Below are 25,581 nucleotides of genomic sequence, written 5' to 3' on the forward strand. Positions count from 1 at the left end.
GAGCTTGGAGCAGACAAGAGCCTTGCTTCTCTAAGAAGCCTTAGGCAGAGGGGCAGAGTCTTCAAAATGTCATAGGGAGGAGACGGGAGGCCTGAAATCTGTATACACTGAATATGAAAATGATGCAGGATGTAGAGGGTTAAACAGTGCTCCCCAAAGACATGCCTATACCCTTATCCTCAGAACCTGTGGTAAGCCAAGGTGGAAAAGGGTCTTTGAAATGGAGCTGGGAGTGGCTTGGTGACAACTATCAGAATCTAGAAGGAGGAAAGAACAAAGTCGTCTTGCGAGCCTTTGCAGGGAGCTTAGCCCAGCTGACCTCGATTTCAAACTTCTGGCCCTCAGAAACATGGGAGGCTAAACTTGTTTCTGGAAGTCATCCAGTTGGTAGTATTGGTTACGACCAACTTAAAAACACACACTAGCTTGAGAGCTCAGTAATGTTTTGCCTAGATGTATAGCAAGCAAAAAGGAGACAAGATCAGGGGAAGAGGGTCTAGACGCTAGCACAGATCCAAAACAATGGGGTCAATCCACAATAAACGAAAGCTTCCAAAATGGCGAGCCATAACAAACCTGACCATTTCAGGTGTTTGTTATAGTAGCAGAAATCTGAGTCACACATTATGTGGACCTTATCGTCAAAGCGTGCTTAACCACCAGAAAACCAGAAGTGGCTGCTGTGGCTCAAAGTGGCAGAGCACTAGCCTTGAGCTGAAGAGACAGCACCCAGGCCCTGAATACAAGCTCCATGACCAACAAAACAAATAAACAATGAATCAAAGAAGCCACATCAGTGGGTGTGGGATGGGGGTTCAGTGCTCAGAATTAAGAAATAAGCTACTGGTCCAGAATCTGGGGCTGAGATCTCACCCTGGAGAATTCTTGGACAGCCTGCAGGTTGGAACTGCTTCCTCAGCAGAAAAGTGTTCTTAATCCAGCAAGGTTTAGAATTAAATCAAGTCCACGTAAGCCTAGGAATTACAGATCTGTTATTTGCCTTATCTGTAATGTTCAAGGAAATTAGACATCTCAGAATATCTCACAGTCTGGCCCTTGTACTTCCAATTTAGAATGGAGAGTTAAGAGTTTGATTTGGAGCTTATGGTTTTCAACAGAACAGGAAAGGAGGACTTGGTCAAGTGTATTAACAGAGTATTCTTTCTTTCTTTTCTTTTCTTTTTTTTTTTTTGTTGTTATTGGTGTGTTTTTCAGTGCCAGTATTGAGTGGGTCTGGCTCAACTTTCTTACTTACACCGCTGGCACCTCACCACTAGATCCTTGCATCCAGTATGACATTTTGCATTTAACTGGAAGGAGAGTCTGAAACACTTTTCTTCCTCCTTTCTCTTCCTCCTCCTCCTCCTTCTTCTTTTGTGGGGCATGGGGCTTGAACTCGGCCTGGGTGCTGTCCCTGAGCTCTTCAGCACAATGCTACTGCCCTACCTGGGGCCTGAGCACTGTCCCTGAGCCCTTCAGGTCAAGGCTACCACCCTATCTTTGAGCCAAGCCCCACTTCCCGTTTTCTAGAGGTTAATTGCAGATAAGAGTCTCAAGTCCTTTTGTGCCCAGGCTGGCTTTGAACTTTGATCCTCAGATCTCAGCCTCATGAGTAGCTAGGACTGCAGGTGTGAACCATGATGCCCCGGCTCTTGAACACTTTTCTGCATAGACTGGATCTGCCCAGGTCAGCCTGCCATCAAGAGGAACAGTTCTTCACTAGAAGGGAGAGACTGGGCTGTTAGAAGCCACTACTCAGACTTAGGAAAGACCCAAATAAAGAGCCCTCTGGGGGCCGGGAGTTTGGCCTAGTGGTTAAAGTGCTTGCCTAGCATGCATGAAGACCAGGGTTCGATTCCTCGGTACCACATACATAGAAAAAAGTTGGAAGTGGTGCTGAGGCTCAAGTGGTAGAGCTCTAGCCTTGAGAAAGTCCAAGGACAGTGCTCAGGCCCTGAGCTCAAGCCCAGGACTGGCAAAAAAAAAAAAAAGAGCCCTCTGCATGAAACAGGCCTCTGTAAACAGATGTGGGCCTGTTGCCAAGTGTAATTTAATTAAAATCCAAGAAAATGGAAGAAAGATAAATACAAAAGGATACTCTTTTCTTTTTTTTTTGAAGAATTTGTGAGGTGGGGAGAGTTAGGTTAAGTCACCCATAGTCACAGTTAACCCCACAGCTCAAGAAAAGAGGCAGGAAAGCTGGTTCCATTCCTGGCTTATCTCTAAGTCAATGTGTGGAGGGCCAGTCAGTCCTCTCCCTACACTGAGCTTCTCCACCTGCAAATAAGAGGTTGCAATGTTCCCTGGTCCCAGAGTGGCAGAAGAGCAGAGAGAGGCTTGGGCCAATTTGTTTGAAACATAAAGAATTCAACAATAAGCAGGTCTTCTTCCTTCTTCCCTCCTCTTCTTCCTCCTTTTTTTTTTTTTTTTTTTTTTGTGGGTCATGGGGCTTCCTTAGTAGTCAGGATTACAGGCGTGAGCCACTGCGCCCGGCTAAGCAGCTCTTTTTCATCTGTTGGATGTCTGTGTTCCTATTCTTGTTTTCTTTTAGTGTTGAGGGTGAAACCCAAAGCCTTTGTATGGCTAAGAAGGCATCCTACCACTGAGCCATATTCTTAGCCCTTCCATGCTTCCTGGTTCTCTGAAAAATGATGGCATTTGGAGTGTTTTCCAAATGTACTTTCCAAGCCCCTCCTTCACTTTCCCAGAGCCTCTTGTGCAATTGGGATTCTGCAGAAAGTCAGGGGCCAGCAGGTCCCCAAGGTCCCCTACATTCCACAATTTCTGACCACTTTCTTCTTTAGTGACCTCCTAATTGCTCTGCTTGGGAACTACTTCAATCAGCTGTTTATACCTTCCAGCAAATGCATTTCAGTGCATTCATCCCTCTCCATGGTAAATTTCCTTCTTTCTTCCCTCCCTCTCTTCCTCCTGCTTAATCGTCAAAGTTCCCATGATGTACTTGTTAGGGTCCGTGATCAAAGGAACGAGCCTGACACAAAAGTGGAAGTTAAACAGAGTTTTATTCCGTGCCATCTCTAAAATGTGAGTGAGAGAGCGACCCCTCCTAATCTTACATGCTACCTTTCTAGACCGCCAGCCATGTGGCACAGGTGGCCAATGGAATTCAACATAGTTGATTGATGGCTGGGGCAACCACTGACACCTTTGCTGTTTGAAGGGGCCTATCATCTCGGTGGGCTTCTGGCGCACTGCTCTGACGACAAGGGAAAGGAAGGGAGTTTCCTGGCAGGCCAAGGGGGTAAGGTGGGGAGGAATTGGGGAAGTCCCTTTCAGTACTTAGTCCAGGTTGGCCTTAACGACTTAAGAGATATGCACCAACATGCTCAGCTAATTTTGTCCAACTTAAATGAAGGGTTTGATCCAGCAACAAAGGATTATTAGATAATGGGGGGGAAAAGCCAGGTGCAGTGTCTCATGCTTTTAATCATATGTACTCAGGAGGCTGAGATCTGAGGATCGCAGTTCAAAGCCAGCCTGGGCACTAAAGACCAACTAACCACTAGAAAACTGGAAGTGACCCTGTGGCTCAGGAGTAGAATGGTAGCCTTGAGCTGAAGAGATCAGGGATAGCACCCAGGCCCAGACTGCAAGCCCAAGACAAAAAAGAAGAAAAAAAAAAAAGGAGAAAATCCTTCTGACTCTATCTGCTTTCCCAGTAGGAAACTTCACAGGAACAGCCCATTTTTCTGAGTGAGAAATTGAGTTCTGGAGGTTTGTCACAGAGAGAGGGAGGTAGGAAAAGAAGAATTCTAGAGTCCCTGGAATTTATTGACTATACTTCCTGGCCACTAACGTTTAGGAGTTAGTGTATTAGTCAGGCTTCTCTGGAGAACCAATAGAGAGGGTGTGTGTGTGTGTGTGTGTGTGTGTGTGTGTGTGTGTGTGTGTGTGTGTGTGTGTGTGTGTGTGTGTGTGTGTGTGTGTGTGTGTGTGTGTGTGTGTGTGTGTGTGTGTGTGTGTGTGTGTGTGTGTATTTGTGTGTAGACAGAAGAGAAAGAGGGGGAGAAACTGGTTTAGTCAGGCTTTTCTGGAGAACCAATAGAGGGTGTGTGTGTGTGTGTGTATTTGTGTGTAGTAGAAACTGGTTTATTTTAAGGTCATGGCTCACGTGATTATGGGGCTAGCCAGTCTGAAATCTACAGAGCAGGCAGGCAGTAGAACCAGGGAAGAGTTGACATTGCAATACTGAAGGCAGATTTCCATCTTCTTCAGAGGAGCCTTCTGCCTTTTCGGGCTTCAAATAATTGGACAAGATCTACCTATACTATGGAAAATCATTTTTTTAAAAAAAAACTCCAAGTCTCCTGACTTACATGTTCATAACATCTAAACAAACAAACAAACAAACAAAAAAACTAAGCCAGGCATGGTGGCTCATGCCTGTGATCCTAGCTACTCTGGGGGCTGAGATCTGAGGATCAATGTTCAAAGCCAGCCCAGGCACTAAAGTCCATGAGACTCTTATCTCCAATTAACCACCAGAAAATGAGAAATGGAACTGTGGCTCTCTTGGGTAGGGTGGTAGCCTTGAGCTGAAGAGCTCAGGGACAACACCCAGATCCAGAGGTGTGGCAGTAGCCTTGAACTGAAGAGCTCAAGGACAGCGTCCAGGCCCAGAGTTCAAGCCCCAAGACCAACAAAACAAACAAACAACTGCCCCTCCAAACAAAAACAAAAAACAACCTTCTCACATCTACACTGATGTTGACCAAAAAACAGGTATCATAGACCAACCAAAATGACATATAAAATTACCACAGTAAGCTGTGTTTTTACAACTATAAATCTCTTGGTCAGAGGCAAGGCCAAGGCCAGAGGGAAGAATCTGGACTTTGCCCTCCCTCAGGGCCAGAGAGATGACTCATAATGAATAAGAAATCCAATATGAATCCAGCTCACTCCCAGCTCCAGGCAGGAAACTGGGGATGAGGGGGAGGGGAAGAGATAAAGGAGGAGGAGGAGGAAGAGGAGGAGGAGGAGGAGGAGGAGGAGGAAGAGGGATCCCTCAGGACCCCAGCTGGGAGCTCAGCAGCCAATTGCTAAGGCTGCCTGTCCCTCTGGGCAGTGGAGAAGACAGGAGCTATTCCAGCAAAGGAGCCACAGGTACCCTTTCCAAGGACTTCCCAGAAGGAGCTGGGGAACTGAACAAACCATCAGGAAGAATTAGCCACACTGGGGCTCAGGGGACCTAGGATAGAGACAAAGGGCCCAGGAACTTATAGCAGCCAGATCCAGAAAGCCTTTAGGACTATGGAGATGGGGCTTTCTCCTGGCAATCTGGGAGGCCTCAGTGTTTATCCACAGTTTCTGGAGATAGGTAGAAGTAGGTGAGATTGAAGGCCAAAGCCTTATGTCTAGCAAAGGCCCTGCATTTCCACCAGTGTCCTGAATCCCACCGATATCCTTTCCCACAGTGGACCTTTCCTTGTAAGAACACGAGCCTGCCAGGAGCATTCTGTCCACATTGGTTTCCCAAGCTTTTATCCGGTGGCCCTGGATTCTCTGGGATTCTTGGCCAGCAACTTGGCTTCAAAGTGCAGCTCAAGGGTGGGAGCATACATGAGACCCTGGGTTCCATCCCCAGCACCAACCATCACCAAATGCCTAGAACAATTTATTTTCCCCTTTTCCCCACTGACCCTCTTCCGAGTATTGGCTCTTGTTTTTCTTTTCTGACACTGTACCAAAGCCATTTTTACTTTTCTGGCCCTGACTGATTGGTGTGATTTGCAAGCTGCAAATGCTATTCCTGGAATGATGGGAATTCTTCTTCTTCTTTTTTTTTTTTTTTTTCCTGGGTCTGGACACTGTCCCTGAGTTCTTCAGCTCAAGGCTACCACTTTACCCCTTGAGCCACAGCCCCACTTCTGGTTTTCTAGTGATTAATTGTAGATAAAGAGTCTCATGGTCTTTAGTACCTGGCTGGCTTTGAACTGCAATCCTCAGATCTCAGCCTCCTGAGTAGCTAGGATTACAGGCATGAGCTACCACACCTAGCTGGGAATTCTGGGAACTGGACACTTTGGTGACTGAGTTTCCACATCCAAAATCAAGCCCTTCCCTGTTTCTGATAGTCTCTGGATCTGCAGCTGCCTGGAAACTTCATGGTTGATGGATGGGACTATGGCTCAAGTGGTAGAGTGCCTACCTAGAAAGTGACAAGCCCTGGAACTACAAAAAAAAAAAAAAAAAAAAGGAAGGAAGGAAGGAAGAAAGGAGTAAAGAAAGAAAGAAAGAAAGAAAGAGGAGAGGGAGTGTCTCCAAGGCTGAGGATATGAGAGTGTTATTTTCACTCTGATATGCCATAATGCCAGCCTGTAGCTGAGAAATAAAGTTTCAGGAGATGCAGAAGAAAAGCTAAACCCCACAGGAATCACTGAGCCTGGAGAAGTGGGGAGGCATGCTGGGTGAGTCCAGACTTTACTCCCCCAAAACTGAAGAGGCCAGTGTAAACTCTAGGAAGCTGGAGGCGAATTCCTGGCCTACTAGGAGCCCTGAGAGCCCAGTGAAGGCCACCATGGTGCCCCAGTCTGGGGCCCTTTGTGAGGTAGAAATGCTAAGGTAGAATCTCCTAAAAGATACCCAGTTACTCAAGAGGAAGAGGGAGAGCATGGGCCAAGAAGCAAAAGTGAAGTTCTGACTGGCACTGTGCTGTCCTTGTCATAGGTGAACCAAGAAGGCTGGGTTCAGGATTGGTGTAAGGGGCAGACCTTAGCTGATAAAGACTGAACCTCTGCACAATCTCAAGTCTGCTGAGTATAGCTGTGCAATATGCACTGTACAAGGCCATCTGGGTGGAGCTGATCCACCACACCTTAGTGCTGGCTGTGTTCTAAGTCTCAGAGAGGCTTCTCCACACAGAGCCATGTACAGGCTAGAAGCTGTCAATAAAAGAAACCAGAGTGATGAGAGACCCGGAGTCATTCACACAATGACCACACCTCCATATGTCCTTGGATGCTAGGAGCAGAGGCCTTGTCAATTTCTCAAGTTGAGAAAGGCAGGTCCAGGGGTGTGTGTGTGTATGTATACATGAGTGCTAGTCCTGGGGCTTGAACTCAGGGCCTGGATGCTGTCCATGAGATTTTTTGTTCAAGGCTAGTGCTCTACCACTTGAGCCCCAACTCTACTTCCAACTGTTTTGGTGTTTAACTGAAGATAAGAGTCTCATGGACATTTCTGCCTGGGCTGGCTTTGAATCACAAGCCTGAGATCTCAGCCCCCTGAGTAGCCAGAATTACAGACATGTAAGCCACCAGCACCGCCCATGTTAGTTTATCTCTCAACCTCAACATCTTGGTTCTTTTTTCACATATTTTTTATTGTAATTATTAGAAAGGTTACATTATATCAACATCTCGGTTTTAAAAAGGGAACTGCTAGAAAAATGTCAGAGAATGCATTAGGAAAAAGGATGCACCCCACCTCCTTTCACCTCTCTTGAGGTCTGCCTTGCCCCTTCCTGCTTCTGTCAGCTTCCACCAATAAAGTGAATCCTCTGTTACTCAGAGTCTTCTCTCCATTTGGCCCCAGAGGAGGTACCATGAGCCAGTTGTTCTAAGTGGGAATGGAGTCCTATCCCATGCCTCTTCTGTACCCTTGCACTCTCACTCATTCGTATACTATGTGCAGGTATGGATGGGGCTGCAAGGGGTGCTATGACCAGCCAGCTACAGTGTGGTAGGTGCTAAACTGGATGGGTTCAGTCCTCTGCAAGGGGCTCCCAACTATGACATCTGTGTGTATACAGCACCATGAGAAGTGATCGGTCATGCTTCTGCTCTTCTTTGTCACCTGGGGCCTGAGCCCAGAGTTCTGGGAGACAAAGGCCACTAGGGGAAGATCCCAGGTTGCACCTACTACCTACTAGCTCTCTCCAGGATGGTGATCTTGAGTGGGGAGGGCTTTCATAGACCCACTGAGGTCAAATCATTGCCTGGTGCCTCTCAGTAGAAGATGGGAATCCTGAGCCCTTCTTCAGGTGGGCTGTGGCTGTGGGTGGTTGCGCAGGCAGGGGTTGAGCAGTTGCACAACTGAGGGCCTCCTGGAGTGGCCAGCTCAGCTCAAAGAGCTCATCTCTGGGCATTGGTGGGCTAGGCAGAAAAGGAATGGCTTGAGCACCAGAGAAGCTGGAGAGAGGGGCCCAGCAGGGAAGACATCATTTAGAAAATAGAGGGAGGTCTGGCTCTACACAGCTCCTAGAACTAGTGCCTCTGTACTTCTTGGAGGGGGTGCATAGCAGCTGGTGCATGCCCTGTGCGCCTGCACATGTCCCCCATGGCCAATGTATCAGTAGTCTAGTCAAGGGCTGGAATTCCAGAGGCTTTAGCCACCCTGCAATCACCCACCAGCCACCCTCATCACCAGCTGCTCCTCTGACCCTTTCTACAATGAGCAGGCCAGCCCGGAACCAAGGGCAGCCAACCCATGGGGCTCTGGCTTTGGTATTGTGCTGAATGTGTGCACTCCATCTGGTGTCTTGGGTCCTGGCCATCCCCACCCCCACCACACGCAAAGAGGTCCAGTTGTTCCTGTGGCCTTCCCAATGGGCTGCAGGCTTCATTCCAGGGCCTCACACTGTGTCTGGATGCACCATCTCCGGTCACTCAATCATAGAACACATTCACTCAGATACATTGATTGTTGACTTTTTTGCAGGTCCTGAGCTTAAACTCAGGACCTGAGCACTGTCCCTGAGATTATTTTGCCTAAGGTCAGCAGTCTACCACTTGAGCCACAGCTTCACTTCTGACTTTTTGGCAGTAATTGAAGGTAAGAGTCTTAATAGACTTTCCTGCCCAGGCTGGTTCCAAACTACGATCCTCAGATCTAAGTTTCCTGAGTAGCTAGGATTATGGCATGAGCCATTTGTGCCCAGACACATTGATCATTTTGGGTTTTCTACAAAGATTATACATCGCTTTTCTTTTTTCTTCTGGTCCTAGGGCTTGAATTGGGCCCTGAGTGCTGTCCCTGAGCCTCTTTGTGCTCAAAGCAACACTCAACCATTTGAGCCACAGCACCACTCTGCCTTTAAGTAGTTTTTGTTTTGTTTTGTTTTTGCTAGTCCTAGGCTTGAGCTCAGGGTCTGAGCATTGTCCTTGGACTTTCTCAAGGCTAGCGCTCTACCACTTGAGCCTTAGCTTTTTCCCAGCTTTTTTCTATCTATGTGGTACAAAGGACTCAAACCCCAGTTTTTGTGCATGCTAGGCAAGCACTCTACCACTAGGCCAACCTCCCACCCCTGCCTTTAAGTAGTTTGTTGGAGATAAGAGTCTCATAGACTTTTCTGCCCAGCCTGGCTTCAAACAGTAATCCTCAGATCTCAGCCTCATGAGGAGCTAAGATTATAGGTGTGAGTCACCAGCACCCAGTTGCTTTACTAATTTGTGTGTGTGTGTGTGTGTGTGTGTGTGTGCGTGTGCGCGCGCCAATTCTGGGGCTTGAACTCATGGCCTGAGCACAATCCTTGAGCTTTCTCAAGGCTAGCACTCTATCACTGAGCCACAGCACCACTTTTGGCTTTTTCTGTGTATGTCGTACCAAGGAATGGAACCCAGGACTTCACGTATGTGAGGCAAGAATTCTACCACTAGGCCACATTCCAGGCCCTGTTTTACTATAACTTTATTTATTTATTTATTTATTTTTGCCAGTCTTGGGCTTGAGCTCAGGGCCTGAGCACTGTCCTTGGACTTTCTCAAGGCTAGAGCTCTACCACTTGAGCCTCAGCACCACTTCCAGCTTTTTTGTATGTATGTGGTACTGAGGAATCGAACCCGGGTCTTCATGCATGCTAGGCAAGCACTTTAACCACTAGGCCAAACTCCCAGCCCCTACTATTACTTTAAACCTCACAATTTATCCTTTAAATAATATTGAACCAGGGCCAGGAGTTTAGCCTAGTGGTAGAGTGCACAAAGACCAGCGTTTGATTCCTTAGTACCACATACATAAAAAAAAGCTGGAAGTGGTGCTGTGGCTCAAGTGGTAGAATGCTAGCCTTGAGAAAACCCAAGGACAGAGCTCAGGCCCTGAGTTCAAGCCCCAGGACTGGAAAATAGTAATAATATTGAACCAGCCTCATAAAAAGGAGCATAGTGATAAACACATGTCATCTCAGTATGTGGGAGACTAAGGCCAGAAGGATTGTGAATTTGAGACCAGCCTGGATGACATAGGAAGACCCTGTCTCAAAAAATGAGGGAGGGGGAAGAAATGAGCAAAACAAACACACACACGAATTCTTTACAGGCACAGACAAAAGCGTCTCCAATATCTGCTCTCCCCATCAATGCATACTGCCAGTACCACTCAACTGCAGTGGACCAAATCAGGTCACCCTCCCTCCACCACCAACTCCTTCCATTCTCATGGGTTTCACTGCTCCATCTTCTTGCTGGCAGGGCTGGTAGTAAAAGGGAAGTCAAACAAGCTCAACAGACTGACAAAGACACTTTTAAGTCTGTTCTTCACCCAGGAAAGATGTAGACACAGAAAGGAAGAGACACAGAGAGAAAGAGACACAAAGAGAAACCACAGGAAGCTGGACGGGGATGGAGTAAGGCAGAAAGTTGCACACAACCCTGAGGATGGATTGGGGCAACTGGTATTTCTTTCTGGAGGTAACCAAGGTGTTTCAGCTGGGTTCTTGCTGCTATAATAAAATGTTGGAGACTGGGTAGTTAATAATAAAGAGTAGAGGTTTATTTGGCTTGCAGGTCTGGAGCTAAACTCTAAAAAAAGCATGGTGCTAATATCTATTAAGAGACTCCTTGCTGGGTCATAACATGGTGAGGCTGTAACATTTGTCAGCTTAGGTTTTGGTTCTTTTTTGGGGAGGGGGGACGGAGTGGTTGTGGGGCTTGAACTCAGGGCCTGGGTGCTGGCCCTGAGCTCTTTTGCTTACTGCTAGCACTCTACCATACCATTTGAGCTTCATTTCAGGCTTTTTGTGGCTAACTGGAAATAAGAATCTCATAGACGTTTCCTGCCCAGGCTAGTTTTGAACCACGATCCTCAGATCTCAGTCTCCTGAGTAGCTAGTATTACAAGTCTGAGCTGCCAGTGCCCAGCTCAGGTCTTGGATCTTAACACAGTCTCCGCCTTAATAGGAAACACTCTCCAGTGTTTTCCCACTCTCAACTGGACTCCGGTGTCTATCCTGGTTAAGATAAAGTTAGAAACATCAAAATGCCACATCCCTTTGAGTAACAGCTGTCGGCAGAACTCCATATGGCTGCAGCAGCCAGGAGTCTGAGCTAATAAAAGTTAAAAAAAAATAAAATAAAGCAAAATGCTGGGAAATGCTCACAGGGAGCCATGTGGCAGGGCTTGGCGTCTGGGTGGGTGTGGTGAGGAGACCAGACATTGTAAAAAGGGGGCCCACCCCTCTTCAACAGGCCAAGGTCTCTGTTCTCATTTCAAACACCTTTTAGTAATGGTAGGCCTGACATTCAGCAACCGAACAGGAAACAATGTGACAGTGCAAGGGTCTGAGCATTTATCTCCTCTTCCCTCCAACATTCTAACCTTCCAAGTGGGGCCTCTGAGAGATGGTGGTGTCAGCAGGCTTGGAAAGCAGCTAGCACCCTTACAAAGCCTTGTACTCATTCCCACATGACAACACCAGAGGAGGCACAATCTGTGAACCAGAACTCAGCCTCTCACCAGATGCTGAATCTGTCAGTGCCTTCATCTTTGATGTCCAGCCTCCAGATTGTGGGAAATAAACTTCTGTTGTTGATAAGCCATCCAGTCTCTGGTATTTGGTTAAAGTAGCCGGAAGGGACTAAGGTATTTGGCAAGAACCCGGCCAGGAGCCAGGGCATGGATCACATGTATGTGTGTAAGTATATGCATGTGTGCAATATATATTTGTGCATGTGTGCTTACATGAGCATGTGTGTATTTGTATATGCATGTACTTAAAATTCAGACTAAGAGCATTTCCTGAAAACAGACAATGTGTTGAGTACCTGATCTATGGCCTCTGCCACACACAGAAATGAAACGACACTGGGTCGTGGAGAGTTGTGGCTTCCTTGGATGTCTGTGGCTGGATATCAGGGCACATTAAGAGCACGAAAGAGAGAGATAGGAAAAACAGCTTCCGGCTAGCTCGGAAAAGGGGGCGTTCCTCCCAGGAAGACCAACCTTCCTCAGCCCCACCAGACTCAGGGAAACCGGTCTGGGCCCAGACACTGTGGTTCTGCCTGGCCACTACAGAGGCTGCTGTGTCCCTGGCAGCCTTGGAAACCAGCAAAGCAGGCCCTCCCTGCAGCAGAGTCTCTGCATCATTATCACTGGAAATACTGCCTGCATGCAGCCCAGACAGAGAGTGATGCCTTTCAAGCAGGAAGGCTTCTTTGTGGGGGCTGCACAGTTCAGCACAGGAGAGGATCAGAAACTCGGCAGCCGGCTCTCCCACCAGCTCCACTCCCTTCCCGCCACCTTGGCAAAGGCCCCAGACTGCACCTGCTAGATGGAATCCTGTGGTGCCACTGAGGATGGGCACCATGCCACTCCTCTCTCCAAGAACACCTCCACCTGGCAGGCTGCCAGGAACAGTCAAGCCCACGACATCTCGCCCAGAAATCCAACCATTCAGAAAGCAAATGCACAGGATCTCCTGCCTGTACTGGCAGCCTGGCAAGTTTGCATCTAGAAGCACAGCTTGTCTTAAGGCATCCAGGTGCTTTCCAGGATGACAGATAGACATACATACATACATCTCCACACACATGGACTTACTAAGGAACACGACTCATAGTTCACAAAGTACAGTAGTAGTGGGTCTCTATGCTCAGGAAGCAGATGACCTTGCCTGGCAAATAGAAGGTCATCAGAGGAAAACAGCTAAATGCCTCCTGGTATGGTGAGACCTACATAAAAGTGGATCTTAGAGATTGGGCTGGCATGCCCAGGATGTGGTCTTGAAATGGTAAAATGCACATGATGGAACAGAAAGCATATTCCAGGTAGAGGGAGAGTGAGAAGGTAGCAGTAGGAACCCCTCTCAGTGTCCTGATAGCTACCAAGTGTACCTCTCCCCCACCCCCATAGAGCTTTCCTTATGTGAGGTATGGGGGAAATACATGACCTTCAAGGTCACCATGCTCCTGCTCCTCTTTCTGTTTCTAGGAAGGAGATCTGCTCAGTCACCAGAGAGTGCCTGTCCAATATTCATGGGATGGTGGAAGTGACAAGTGACACACTAGTGGATGCAGCTCCTGTCCCAGAGATTGGAGGGAAGCCAGCCCTAACATACTGGACAGTACACAGGAATGTAGGCCTTAGCCACAATGCTGGGGGGAGGATGAGCAAGAGCCATTTATTGGCAGTAAATAAACCCAAATAGACTTTCTTCATGGAAAAGTAGATGCTACAGTTGCTAAGTGTTCCCCAAAGGCCACAGGTTAGTTCACAGTGCTCATAATGCTCTTGGAAGTAATAAGACCTTTAAGAGGTTGGGACCTAGCTTTAGGAGGTTTCTAGTCATTGGGTGTGAGCCTTACAGGGGATAATGGGATCTTAGCTCCTTCCTTCTACTTCCCAGCCACAGTGTAAAGTTAGTACCTTCTTCCTCTATCATACCTTCCCATCACGACCCTCAGCCTCACCAGAAGCCCAAAGACATGGAGGTTAAGCAACCATGGATTGAAACCTCCAAAGCTCTAAGGCAAAATAAAGCTTTCCTCTTTATAATGTTAATTATCTCAGGTATTCTGTAACAGTAGAACAGATGACTGAATAGTAGGGTTGCTCATGAACACAGAGAGAAGGGCCCTCTCAAATGGGTGGATCCCAAGAAAATGGATCTTATTCTTGTGTTCCATGAAGTGGGCCAACAACACAGTCTGGAATTTTTGGAACTCAAGAAATACTGCTATGCTGAAGAGATGATACTCTACCTTTCCATGAAGTGCAGAGCTTGTCCCCTTCTATGATGGAAGATTACTTCTTCCCCAGGGCACCTTAAATACTGGGCACCTATAATCCTAAATACTGAGGAGGCTAAGATATGGAAAATTATAGTTTGAAGCCAACTCCAAGCAGAAAAGTTTACTAGAATCCACCTCCAAAATAACCAGCAAAAAGTAAAGCTAGAGGCATGGTTCAAGTGGCAGAGTAAGAGTTTAGAAATCACAAGGTCCTGAATTCAATATCAGTAATGCCTCTGAATGCCCCACCCCCAATAAAAGATGGCAAGTCTAAACCCAAGATTTAAGAGACAGCAGAGCAAGGGGAAGTCTAGAAGAAGGGGGCTTAAGAGAAGGGGAAGAATGGCTTTCTCTGTTCAAGGCTAGCTTCTTTATCCTCATGAGAACTGTTTTACACTGCTTCTCAACTGTCTTTCCCTTTGACCATGGGGCTTGAACTCACAGTCTGGGAGCCATCGCTGAGCTCTTTTGCTCAAAACTAGTGCTCTACCTCTTTGAACCACAGCACCACTTCTGGTTTTCTGGTTATTAGCTGGAGATAAGAGTCTCATAGACTATTTTTTGCTCCAGCTGGCTTCTAACCAGGATCCTCAGATCTCAGCCTCCTGAATGGCTAGGATTACAGGCCTCAACTTTTGATGCACACTAAATACAGGTTAGGTAGACAGAAACCAGTCTAGGCCTGAAGAGAAAAATGTCATGACCTTCCCACAGCTCAGCTGTACACAAGTAGAACAGATACTCCCAACATGGTTGCACTGAAAAGGTCTCTTGATTGGCAATGCCGGCCAACATAGTCTCACACATTTTGTCACTTTGTAGCACTTTCTCTGCCCAACACCACAGATTCCTCTTTGGGAAATAAGGAACCACACTCAGAGAGGTTATCAGTGGGATCAAGCCAAACAAACTTGTTCCTTGGTCCTAACCTCTCCTCCAATTACACTACTCTGGATAAAAAGAAGGGGAGAGCTTTGTGACTTCAAAGCAGCTACCTGGCATCCTGCCTGTACCCCTGAACTGTGAGTTAGCCTTCTGATACCAGCAAGTGATATCCAGATTGTCTCCAACCTTGGAGATACTCCCCAAATCCTAGACGTAAAAGAGGAACATTCAGAAGCAGCAGCACTAGCAGCCACAATCCATTGCCCATCAAGAATTACTACACATGGTTCTTCCCCTGTTTCTATAACCCCAGTCTGGAACAAGGCCCATTCAAAGCAGAGGGAGCAAGGTATCAGACTGCAGCAGTGATTGTGAACTTGTGCTTTGTGCATAGGGCTCAGGGGTTCCAGGCACCCTCTGAAATTCCTTGTATGATCATGTATTAGTGCAGTTGCCTAGGAAGAATGGGTTAGCTCTTTGGAGGTCTCAGAAAGATCAAGGACACCAAGATGTCAAAAAAAAAAAAAACACAAAAAACCCACAAGAATTGAGGAGACTTAGAGCCCTCTCCAACCCTGTATGTGCTCTGGCTACCAAATGCAACATCAAAAATATGAGATTCTCTACAAATAGAGGTGATCAGCACCATCCTGGCTGTTGCCAGGAGAGTAGTAGAAAGGAAAATAGTAGTTGGGAGTCCTCGAAGCTATGCCCTTGTCATTTGTCAAGGACATTTGGGCTCTCCTCAGTACTCCTCTCACATAGTGCCTAAGAACCATGACTATTTCCTTGAGGGTCTTTTCCTCCCCATTCCAGGGAGCACAAGGTAGCCCTCCAGGCCTACACCCTTTACTCATTAAGGTCAAGGGAGTCCAAGAGGAGGTGGAATTCTCATTAACTTTCTCCTTTCAGCATCAGCCATTCTAGTCCTGTAGCTGAGGGGGCAGTAGACCAAAAGATCCATGTACAAAGGAAATACTCCCTCAACAAACCTGCAGAAAGCAGCTCAGGTTCCCCAGGATGTGCAATCACACAGGGAAACCCAAAGTGTCTGCAAGCTCCCAATAATAGCTTCCAGCTGTCCCTGGACAATGCTTGCTTCACTGTGTCCTTTTGCCTCACAAGTAGGGCTGTGAGCCCCGACCACATTTCTGTATTCCCCAAAGCAACCCTCCCACAGCTGGGGGAATAGAATAGCACATGGTCAGTAAAAACTTCTTAGCTGTCTAGTGTGCATATGGGCTATGAGGGTCTGTAAATTCCATTATTCTGCTTGAAAGCAAAGGAATTACCATAGAGGCGGTTTCCAATTTTCAAAAGACAAAAAGAAATACGCACAGCTAAAGTTATGCGGTGTGGGATGTCATCTTTCTTTGATGATTCAATTCAGGGAAGGCAACTGGGGATACGGCAGTGACTCGGGTTGTTTGGAGAAGCTTTTCCAAAGGGCAGAATCCCCGTATCTTCCTAAATTCCCAAGTCTCTGTTTCCTTTGCCTTGTGCAAAGGAAGGGACTGAGTATGCTGAATTAACATACCAGATATGAAGATGGGGGTTGAGGAATGTGGGGGGTGGGTGGGGAATGTTTGCTACAGAATCCAGGAGAGATGTGGATACAATTAGCTTTTGGAAGCTTCATCCAGGAAGGCACTCCCACAGCCTCTTCCATCAATGATAGGAAAACCTCATAAAGATCACCTGAGGAGGCCTCCCCTTTTCTGTCCATAGTATGGGCAATAGGCTGGGTCTATATTAGGGTTGATATAGCAGGACAGGACATAAGGCCAAGTTGAGTCTGCCACACCGCCAAGCCACAGCAACCAGTTTGGTGATTCAAGAGAAACAGCTCTGCACCTCCGGCCTCTCTCACACTTAACAAATTTCATGGCACAGGCTACTCCTTTTCTCAAAAGAAACAGAAAGAAAGAAAAACAAGCCAGTGGTGGCTGATAGTATCAACCCCAAACAGAAGGCATTGGCTAGATCTGTAAAGCCTGTTTCTAACTAGTGGACAGGAGGAACAGGTTGAAGGCAGTGCTGGGCAGTCTAAAATTCCTGGGGCCAGGAAACCAAACCCTGCTCCCTTCTCTTCTAGGCTTTGGGGAGGGGGCTCCTCCTGGCCAAGGTACCAGATAGAGCTAGAGGAGGTGAAACAATATCTCCATCCTGAGCCAGAATAGAAGGTAGGTATCTCTCAAGTGGGAGAACGAATGTTCTAGAGGATGGCATCTCACCAGTCCCGGGGCCATCCTATTAAACTCGCTCTAGCGAAGCTGGGTTCAGCAAATAACTGAGCAATCTTTGGGGACCCTTGGAAGGGGATGAAGGCCAGTGGACAGCGACAAAGAAAAGAAACCTGGCCCAAACCAGGCATGCGTCCCGGCCTCCCTCCCTACAAGCCAACCCAGCAGACCTACCGGGGAGGAGACAATAGTCCAACAGGTCCTTCCAGAGGGCCTCATCCAGACAGCCTTCCTCGGCCCTCCCCTGAGGCACCCAATTCAGCGGGCGCGCCCCAGCCCCGGCGGCCACGCGGGGCTCCATCCTCTCTGAAGAGGGCCCTGGGCGTTGCCCCTCCAGGCGTTGCGCCTGAGGCGGGGCGCTCCCCGGGCCCGAGCCCCCCACGCCCCCTCCCCGGGCTCACCTGGCGCAGGTGCTGCAGCAGCGTCCCCGCCTCTTCCCGCCGGCCCTGGCGCACCATCCTCAGCAGCTCCTGGACCATGCCGACGCGCCGGTGGTAGGGGGGCAGCCCCGCGCCCGCGCCCGCGCGCCCCGCCTTGTCCCCAGCACGCAGCAGCAGCGACGCCCAGAAGTCGGGCCGTTCGCGGCGGGAGCCAGGAGCTGCGCCGGGGCTGGATCTCTCCGCCAGGCTGCCCTTGGTCTGCCGGGTGCCCATGCCGCCGCCAGCCGGGACTGCCCGCGCTGGGCCGCGTCCCCCGCCCGCCTCCCGGGCAGCAACTTTGAGGGAAACTGTTGCGCGCGGGCGGCGCCCGGGCGGGGGTGGGGGCGGGCGACTCCCCGCGATCCCCGCGCTCCCCCCCACCTCCGGGCTCCCCCGAGCGCGCTCCCCCGCCGCTCCGCGCCAGCCCGCCGCTCCCCACCCCGCCAGCCGGCCCCGCCCCACCGGCACGCCCCGCCCCGCCGGCACGCCCCGCCCCGCCAGCACGCCCCGCCCCCGAGCCGGGCTCGCACAGCCGCGCGCCTCCCTCCTTCCCGCCGCGGCACTTGAGGCCGAGGGGCGAGGAGAGAGAGTCGGGTGTCATCTTTCCGGACGCTGCGCCCCCTGTCGGCCACCGTACTGCGTCTCCTGAGGCTGTGGTGCGGCGGACAGAGCCCGGGCAGTCCTGGTGGACGCCTCGGCTCCCTGCCAGGCTCCCCAGATGCCCCGCCGCCGCGTGCGCGCGAGGGTAAGGCCCGAGGGAGGTGATGGGAAAGAGATCCGCGCGCTTGGGGAGCTGCGGAAAGTTTGGGTCAGGTGTGTGTGTGTGTATGTGGGTTGCTCTGTCAGCCCCAGAGTTGGGTGACAAAGTGGGCCTCGCCCTCAGGTCGTCTGAGACACTGTTTGTTTGTTTTCTAGGCCTTTGTGCCTCGCTTTGTGCCCACTATGGAATGAGAGTCTCTGGGTAAGGCCTGGTGTCCTGCCTTCTTTGCCAGCGTTTGCAGGGCTTCTAATGCACTCAGGTGGCCAAGGCTGGTGTGTGTGTGGACTTGAGACTTTGTGCACCGCGCTGCGTGCCTGCTCTGTATGGACAGGGTCTCTTGATTCCAGGAGGCTCTCAAGGATACATCCTGGAAAGGGGTGAAGAATTGCTGCCTTTTCACTCTCATACCCCTGCCAGTGGTCCTGATAAGACAAAGCTGAGGTGCTTCTTACACATAGCTCCAGGGGCACACTGCTACTACTTCGGCTTCCTCTGTCAGGCCCAGTCTGTAAGGGACCCTACCCCTGGAAGCCCATGGTACTTAGCCAATCCCAGGCTGCTGTGAGAGACAAAGCTAAGGGACATGGGGACCTTCTCTGTCGCAGACCACAAGCAAAATGGAGGGTGGCTGCCTTGAACTCAGCTGCAAGCAGAGGCAGCAATCTTGAGAGCTCTCTTCTAATCCAAGCCCTGAGGAGAGGGAGACACTTGAGCACCTAAGGGTGAATGAACTGTAGGGACAAGAGAGTTGAACCTCATATTCCAGACAGCTGGACTCCATTTACTGAACCCTAAGTACCAGGCAAGCCCCTAGCTAGTGGAGTTCTGGCTCTTCTTCTGTTGTGTTGGGTTAACATGAGACTCTTATCTCCAATTAACCACCAAAAATCTGAAGTGGAGCTGTGGCTCAAGCAATAGAAGGCTGGCCTTAAGCAAAAATATATTCAGGGACAGTGCCCAGGCCCTAAATTCAAGCTCTCTCTCTCTCTCTCTCTCTCTCTCTCTCTCTCTCTCTCTCTCTCTCTCTCTCTCTCTCTCACACACACACACACACACACACACACTTCCTTCTGTTTATGCTCATAAGTGTCTTCGCTCTCATTCTAAATACTCTGAGGATGAGGCCTTGGGGTCTTCCTCAGCAACTTTCTCTTCCCTTTTACTTCCAACTCCCAAATGTCCATTTCTTCTCTTCTTATTCTTCCCTTCTCTTCTTCCTTCCCTCCCTTCCTGCCTTCCTGCCTTCCTTCTTTCCTTCCTTCCTTCTCTCCCTTTCTTCCACCCTTCCTCCCTCCCAGGCAGGGAGGGTTCCTGCCTGCCTGCCTTCCTTCTTTCCTGCTCTCCTTCCTTCCTACCTAGTACTAGGGTTCAAACTCAGGATCTTATTCAAGCAATGCTCTATCATTTGAATCATGCCTCTGGTCCTTTTGCTGGCTATTTGGAGATGAAATCTTGCAGACTTTCCTGCCTTCGGGTGGCTTCAAACCTTAATCCTCCAGGTCTCAGCCTCTGGAGTAGCTAGGATTACAGCTGTGAGTCACTTGACACCTGGCTGTAAATGCCCATTTCTGTTGACAGGGAACAATCTTCCTACAAGCTGGCTTCAGAGAGCTGAAAGCAGCACTTTCCAAACTCACTTATATACTTTGCATGGGGAATGTGCCTGTTGGCATCTCAAGATAGTTCAGGAGATTGTTCTGTTGTCTGTTTAACTCTAGCCTTCAGCACCACCATCAAAGTGGCCACCAAGGACACCTGCTGACTAGACCGTTCCCTAGGAACCAGGGTCACTATCTACTTGGAGACCAACCACACAGTTCCTGCTAGCAGGTTGGCCTGCTTGAATCTGTGTGTGGTTGGGACAAATGCCATCTTAGTGGGGGAGGACCAGTCCCTCATCTGGGACCTCAATGTCATACCTTATCTTCAGAGAACCTAAATCTATCCTCCTTTTCCTGCTCTTACTGGTTTCCCCACCCGACCTCCAACTTTCTGTCTTCTGGCATGTTCCCCAATATGCTAATTGCTCTAAGCTCTTTCATCTGTTGAAATGAAGTCCATTTGTCCCCTCATATACACACACACCTGCTTTGTTCACTAGTGCCCTACCTCTCCTTCCTTTGTAGGCAAGCTTTTGAGAAATCCCTTATATTTATTATGGCAACTTCTTTTTTTTTTTTTGCCAGTCTTGGGCTTGGGCTCATGGCCTGAGCACTGTCCTTGGACTCTTTTCTCGAGGCTAGAGTTCTACCACTTGAGCCTGAGCACCACTTCCGGCTTTTTTCTATATATGTGATACCGAGGAAACGAACCCCAGTATTCATGCATGGTAGGCAAGCACTCTACCACTAGGCCAAACTCCTGGCCCCTATGGCAACTTCTTTGATTCATCATCTGCTTCTGTTTGGCTTTTGGTCATACCACGTTATTGAAATGCCTCTTGCCAATGACCTAGTTGCTAAATTCAGTGGCCACTTGCAGGCTTCATTTTTTTACTTGACACTTCAGTGGCATCTGATCCTGTTACCCATCTGGTTTTGTTTTTGTTTATAAATATAATTTTATTATTAAGGTATTGTACAGAGGGGTTACCATTTCATAAGTCAGGTAATGATTACATTTTGGGGGGGGCAATGTCACCCCTCCCTTTGCTTTACCCCAGTTTTACCTTCCCATTCCTGCCCACAAGTTACATAGGTTCTTTTCCACTTAGTGCATACTGATCCCACCAGGTTTTGAGTGAAACTACTCTCTTGACTTGTAGGGAAATACTTTCTTGTTTTCCTTTCCCTTTTTCCCCTCCTTTTCCTCTCCCCTTTTCCTTTCCCTTTTTAGATTACTTTTTGGATGAGAGTGAGTATACCAGTCCTGGCATTTGAACTTAGAACCTGGGTGCTGTCCCTGAGCTTCTTTATTGAGTAGTTTATTGGCAATAAGAGCCTCACACGCTTTTTTGCCCAGACTGGCTTTTTTTGTTTTTGCCCGTCATGGGGCTTGAACTCAGGCCTGAGCACTGTCCTTGGACTTTTTTCTCAAGGCTACAGCTCTACCACTTGAGCCTCAGCACCACTTCCAGCTTGTTTCTATGTATGTGGTACCAAGGAATCGAACCCGGGCCTTCATGCATGCTAGGCAAGCACTTTAACCACTAGGCCAAACTCCTGGCCCCCTAGACTGGCTTTGAACCATGATCCTCAGATCTCAGCCTTCTGAGTAGCTAGGATTATAGGTGTGAGCCACCGGCACCCAGCTTAGATTACATTTGAGAGAGAGAGAGAGAGAGAGAGAGAGAGAGAGAGAGAGAGAGAGAGAGAGAGAAAGAGAGAGTCTATCTGTCTGTATTGGGGCTTGTACTCAGGAGTTAGGTACTGTCGCTTAGGTTTTTCACCCAAGACTGGTACTCTATCACTTGAGCTCTCTGCTTCCAGCCTTTTGCTGGCTAATTAGAGATAAGAGTCTCACAGACTTCCCTACCTGGCTGGCTTCAAATCAAGATTCTTAGATCTTGAGTAGCTGGGCTTGCAGCAAGCCACCAGTGCCTGGCTTCAGTTTCCTTTTCCTTCTCATTTTTTTGCAGTGTTGAGGATTGACCCCAGGACTTGGTGCATGCCAGGCAAGTGCTTTGTCACTGAGAATATCTTCAGCTTGTTTCCACCTCTGAAGCTCCTTTTTCAACACTACCCTTACCTGTTGGTGTTATTCTGGGAGCTGCCTGAGACCCCTGTAAAGGCAATGTCATTTATACTCATTAATACACCAGTAACTCTGACTCTCGCTCCCAGGTTATGCATTAGTAAGTTCACCAGCCACTGATTTATGGCTGTTAGCAGGAGAGACAAGACTTGAGGGTTGAAGACTGAGGCTTTATTACTCCAGGCACAATAAGTAGTTTGAGCATCAGAACATTTCCTCTGTGTCCCTCAGAGGTACCGTGATGGCCCAGATGGATGCTCCATGTACAGCTGGTTTGCGTCAGAGTTAGAAAACATGGAGTTTGGGGACTCCACTGCTTATATAGTTAACAGTAAGCAAGCCTGTCCTTTGTCCTAGAGGGAGACAGTACTTCAGCCTTCAGGGCTGCTTATGACAAACACAATACTGAGAAATGACTCTTTTTTTTTTTTTTTTGCCAGTCCTGGGCTTGAGCTCAGGGCCTGAACACTGGCCTTGGACTTTCTCAAGGCTAGAGCTCTACCACTTGAGCCTCAGCACCACTTTCAGCTTTTTTCTATGTATGTGGTACCGAGGAATCGAACCCGGGTCTTCATGCATGCTAGGCAAGCACTTTAACCACTAGGCCAAACTCCCGGCCCCGAGAAATGACTCTTATACAAAAGGCCGAGGTCCTGTGTTTTGGCATACATAGCAAGATGGGTAAGAGTGCCAGAGTCTGGGGCCAGGAGTTTGGCTTAGTGATAAAGTGCTTGCCTAGCATGCATGAAGACCTGGGTTCGATTCCTTAGTATCACATACATAGAAAAAGCCAGAAGTGATGCTGTGGCTCGAGTGGCCTTGAGATAGTGCTCAGGCTCTGATTTCAAGCGCCAGGACTGGCAAAAAAATAATAATAACATAAAAAAAAGAAAAAAGAAAAAGAAGAGTGCCAGAGACCCATGGAACATTCTGTTCCAATAGTGGGCCTCTCACATTGAACAAATGACTGCATCCATCCTTTTTCAGGCTTCTCTACTAACCTACCTAGTTGAATCTCTGCTTTCTGCTAAGAAAAGCAAGTCAGCCTTGAAGTCCCCGTGCACTTGCCTGTTCATCTCTTAGTGCCAGTTCCTCCTTAACATGCCCAGGGTCGTAGCTTTTTTGTGCTGGCCTTGCCTGTGTGCTTGGCCTTGGGCTGTGCCATTTATATATTTACATATTTATGCTGTTACATCCTTTCAACATCTAGGAGGTAGGCTTTGTTATGGTCTGGTTTCCCTGGAGAGGAAATCAAATTTGCCCAAGGCTACACAGATAGTAAAGGGCAGATCCATGACTCAAAACCCATGTTGTTACCACGCTATATACCACTGATGGTTCTCCCCATCCCCTTCTCCTTCCTCTTCCCCTCCCCCTTCTCCTCCTATCCCTCCTCCTCCTCCTCCTTCTCCTTCACTTCCTCCTCTTCTTTCTCTTCCTCCTCCTCCTCCTCCTCCTCTTCCTCCTCTTCCTCTTTTTCCTACATCTTTGCAATAGTGGAGTTTGAACTCAGGGACTACCAGTAAAGCCATGGGCCCCAGCTCTTTTTTATTTTAGTTTGCTTTTTATTTTTATTTTTTTGCCAGTCCTGGGCTTGAGCTCAGGGTCTGAGCACTGTCCTTGGACTTTCTCAAGCCTTGTATGTATGTGGTACCAAGGAATCGAACCCGGGTCTTCATGCATGCTAGGCAAGCACTTTAACCACTAGGCCAAACTCCCGGCCCTTTAGTTTGCTTTTTAGATAAAGCCTTGTTCTTTTGCCTAAACCCAAACTCGGGTCACAAACCTCTTACTGCCACCTTCCCAATTACCTGGGATTGTAGGTCTGAGCCACAGTGGTTGACCTAATAATACATGTATTTTCAACCTGATAATACAGATAGTGACTAAGTGATTAATGGGTGGGAAGGGTAAACTATATAGATAATTCACATGAGGCCAAGATGAGATTTTCCATTGTTACTTAGAACAGCGGGTGATTTCTTTGTTTTTGGAATCTTCCCTTTATATGTTTGGACTGTAGGTAACTAAAACGGAAGAGAGCAAAACTTCAGGTGTGGGGCACATCAGTCCCATGAAAGAGGGGCTCTGTTGTTTTTTTTTTTTCAATGTGGCAGTGTCCTTTGAGCCTAAAGCAATGCCTAGCACAGAGCAGATAATCCACAAATACTATTGAGTCTATGTGTGAATACAAATAAACATATACACAACTATTTATCATACACACATTCTGAATTTCTGCCAGTGTCTACATCTACAGATTTTCATTTCTCCGTGAGTCCATGAGGGCATTAATACTTCCTTTCCATGGCCAGATACCAGCTTAGCAGTCATCAGATGCCTCTGGGTCTCCCGATGACTCATGGGAAAGCTTTCTTTGGAGGAGTGGGAGGAGATGATAGTTGACAAAAATAACCACAGCTCAAGAGGCAGCATCAAGCCTCTGTGGGTGGGGGGAACAACTGAGGTGAAAGTATAGCTTTCTGTCAGGCAGGGCAAGGTACCATCTATCCAGCACCATGGTTAGCAATTGCTTCCATGTTTAGAGAGAGAAAAAAACAGTGTAAATGAAATAGAACAGCTATTGCTCTTGAGTACTTAGTTGCTAGTGTTAGATGTGAATAGCCCTTGTAAATTGTGGGGGAAACACAGTCAAGGAGTGCTGAGTAAATACCATTAAAAAAATGTGTGTGCTAGTACTTGGGCTTTAGGGCCTCCTATTCTCACTTGGGCTTTCCCTCAAGGTTGGGGCTCTACTATTTGAATCATGCCGCCTGCTTAATTAGAGTGAAGAGTGTCACGACTTTTCTGCCCCATCTCGATTTGAACCTTCACCCTCAAATCTCAGCCTCCTAAACAGCTAGGATTGTAGATGTGAGCCACCAGAATCCAACTAGTATCATTAAGGTGTTTATTTTATATTTTCTCTCCCTTCCTTCCTTCCTTCCTTCCTTCCTTCCTTCCTTCCTTCCTTCCTTCCTTCCTTCTTTCCTTCTTTCCCTCCCTCCCTCCTTCCCTTCCCCCCATTTTGATTCTTGGTACCTGTACTAGGGTTTGAACTCAGGGCCTGGGCATTGCCTTTAGCTTTTTGTGCTCAAGGCTGATGCTCTACTACTTTAGCTACAGCTCCATTTCTGGCTTTTATTTTATTTATTTATTTATTTTTGTGGGTCATGGGGCTAGAACCTGGCCTGGGCTCTCTCTCTGAGCTCTTCAGCTACCTCCCTACCCCCAAGCCTGGGCGGTGTCCCTGAGTTCTTCAGCTCAAGGCTACTGCCCTTTCCTTGAGACAAACCCCACTTCCCATTTTCTAGAAGTTAACTGGAGATAGTCCCAGGTCCTTTTATGCCGGGGCTGGCTTTGAACCTTGATCCTCAGATCTCAGCCTCCTGAGTAGCTGGGGTTATAGGCGTGAGCACTGTGCCTGGCTCCATTTCTGGCTTTTTGCTCATTTATTGGACATAGGAGTCTCACAGAATTTCCTGCCCAGACTGGCTTGAGGCTTAAACCATAATCATCATGCTTGCTGCTGCTGCTGCTTCTTCTTCTCCCTCCTCCTCCTCTCTTCCTCTTTTCTTCCTCCCCCCCTCCCCCCCACCTCCTCCTCCTCCTCT

At 48.3% G+C, this 25,581-nt stretch overlaps 1 protein-coding gene across 2 annotated transcripts in view; it reads right to left on the reverse strand.

Moving 5' to 3' along the window:
• The window catches only part of Lrrc75a (leucine rich repeat containing 75A), a 40,237-nt gene extending 22,351 nt beyond the window's left edge, over nt 1-17,886 (reverse strand). For both annotated transcript variants that reach the window (XM_090349513.1, XM_090349512.1), the window contains exon 1: nt 17,497-17,886. In XM_090349513.1, the coding sequence (XP_090205639.1) occupies nt 17,497-17,748 (252 nt within the window). In that variant the 5' untranslated portion in view covers nt 17,749-17,886. The remainder of the gene's footprint in view (nt 1-17,496) is intronic.
• Between the last annotated feature and the right edge of the window lie 7,695 nt (nt 17,887-25,581).

Source organism: Megascapheus bottae, chromosome 17, assembly GCF_031878675.1.
Source record: "Megascapheus bottae isolate mThoBot1 chromosome 17, mThoBot2.hap1, whole genome shotgun sequence".
Classification (NCBI taxonomy): domain Eukaryota; kingdom Metazoa; phylum Chordata; class Mammalia; order Rodentia; family Geomyidae; genus Megascapheus; species Megascapheus bottae.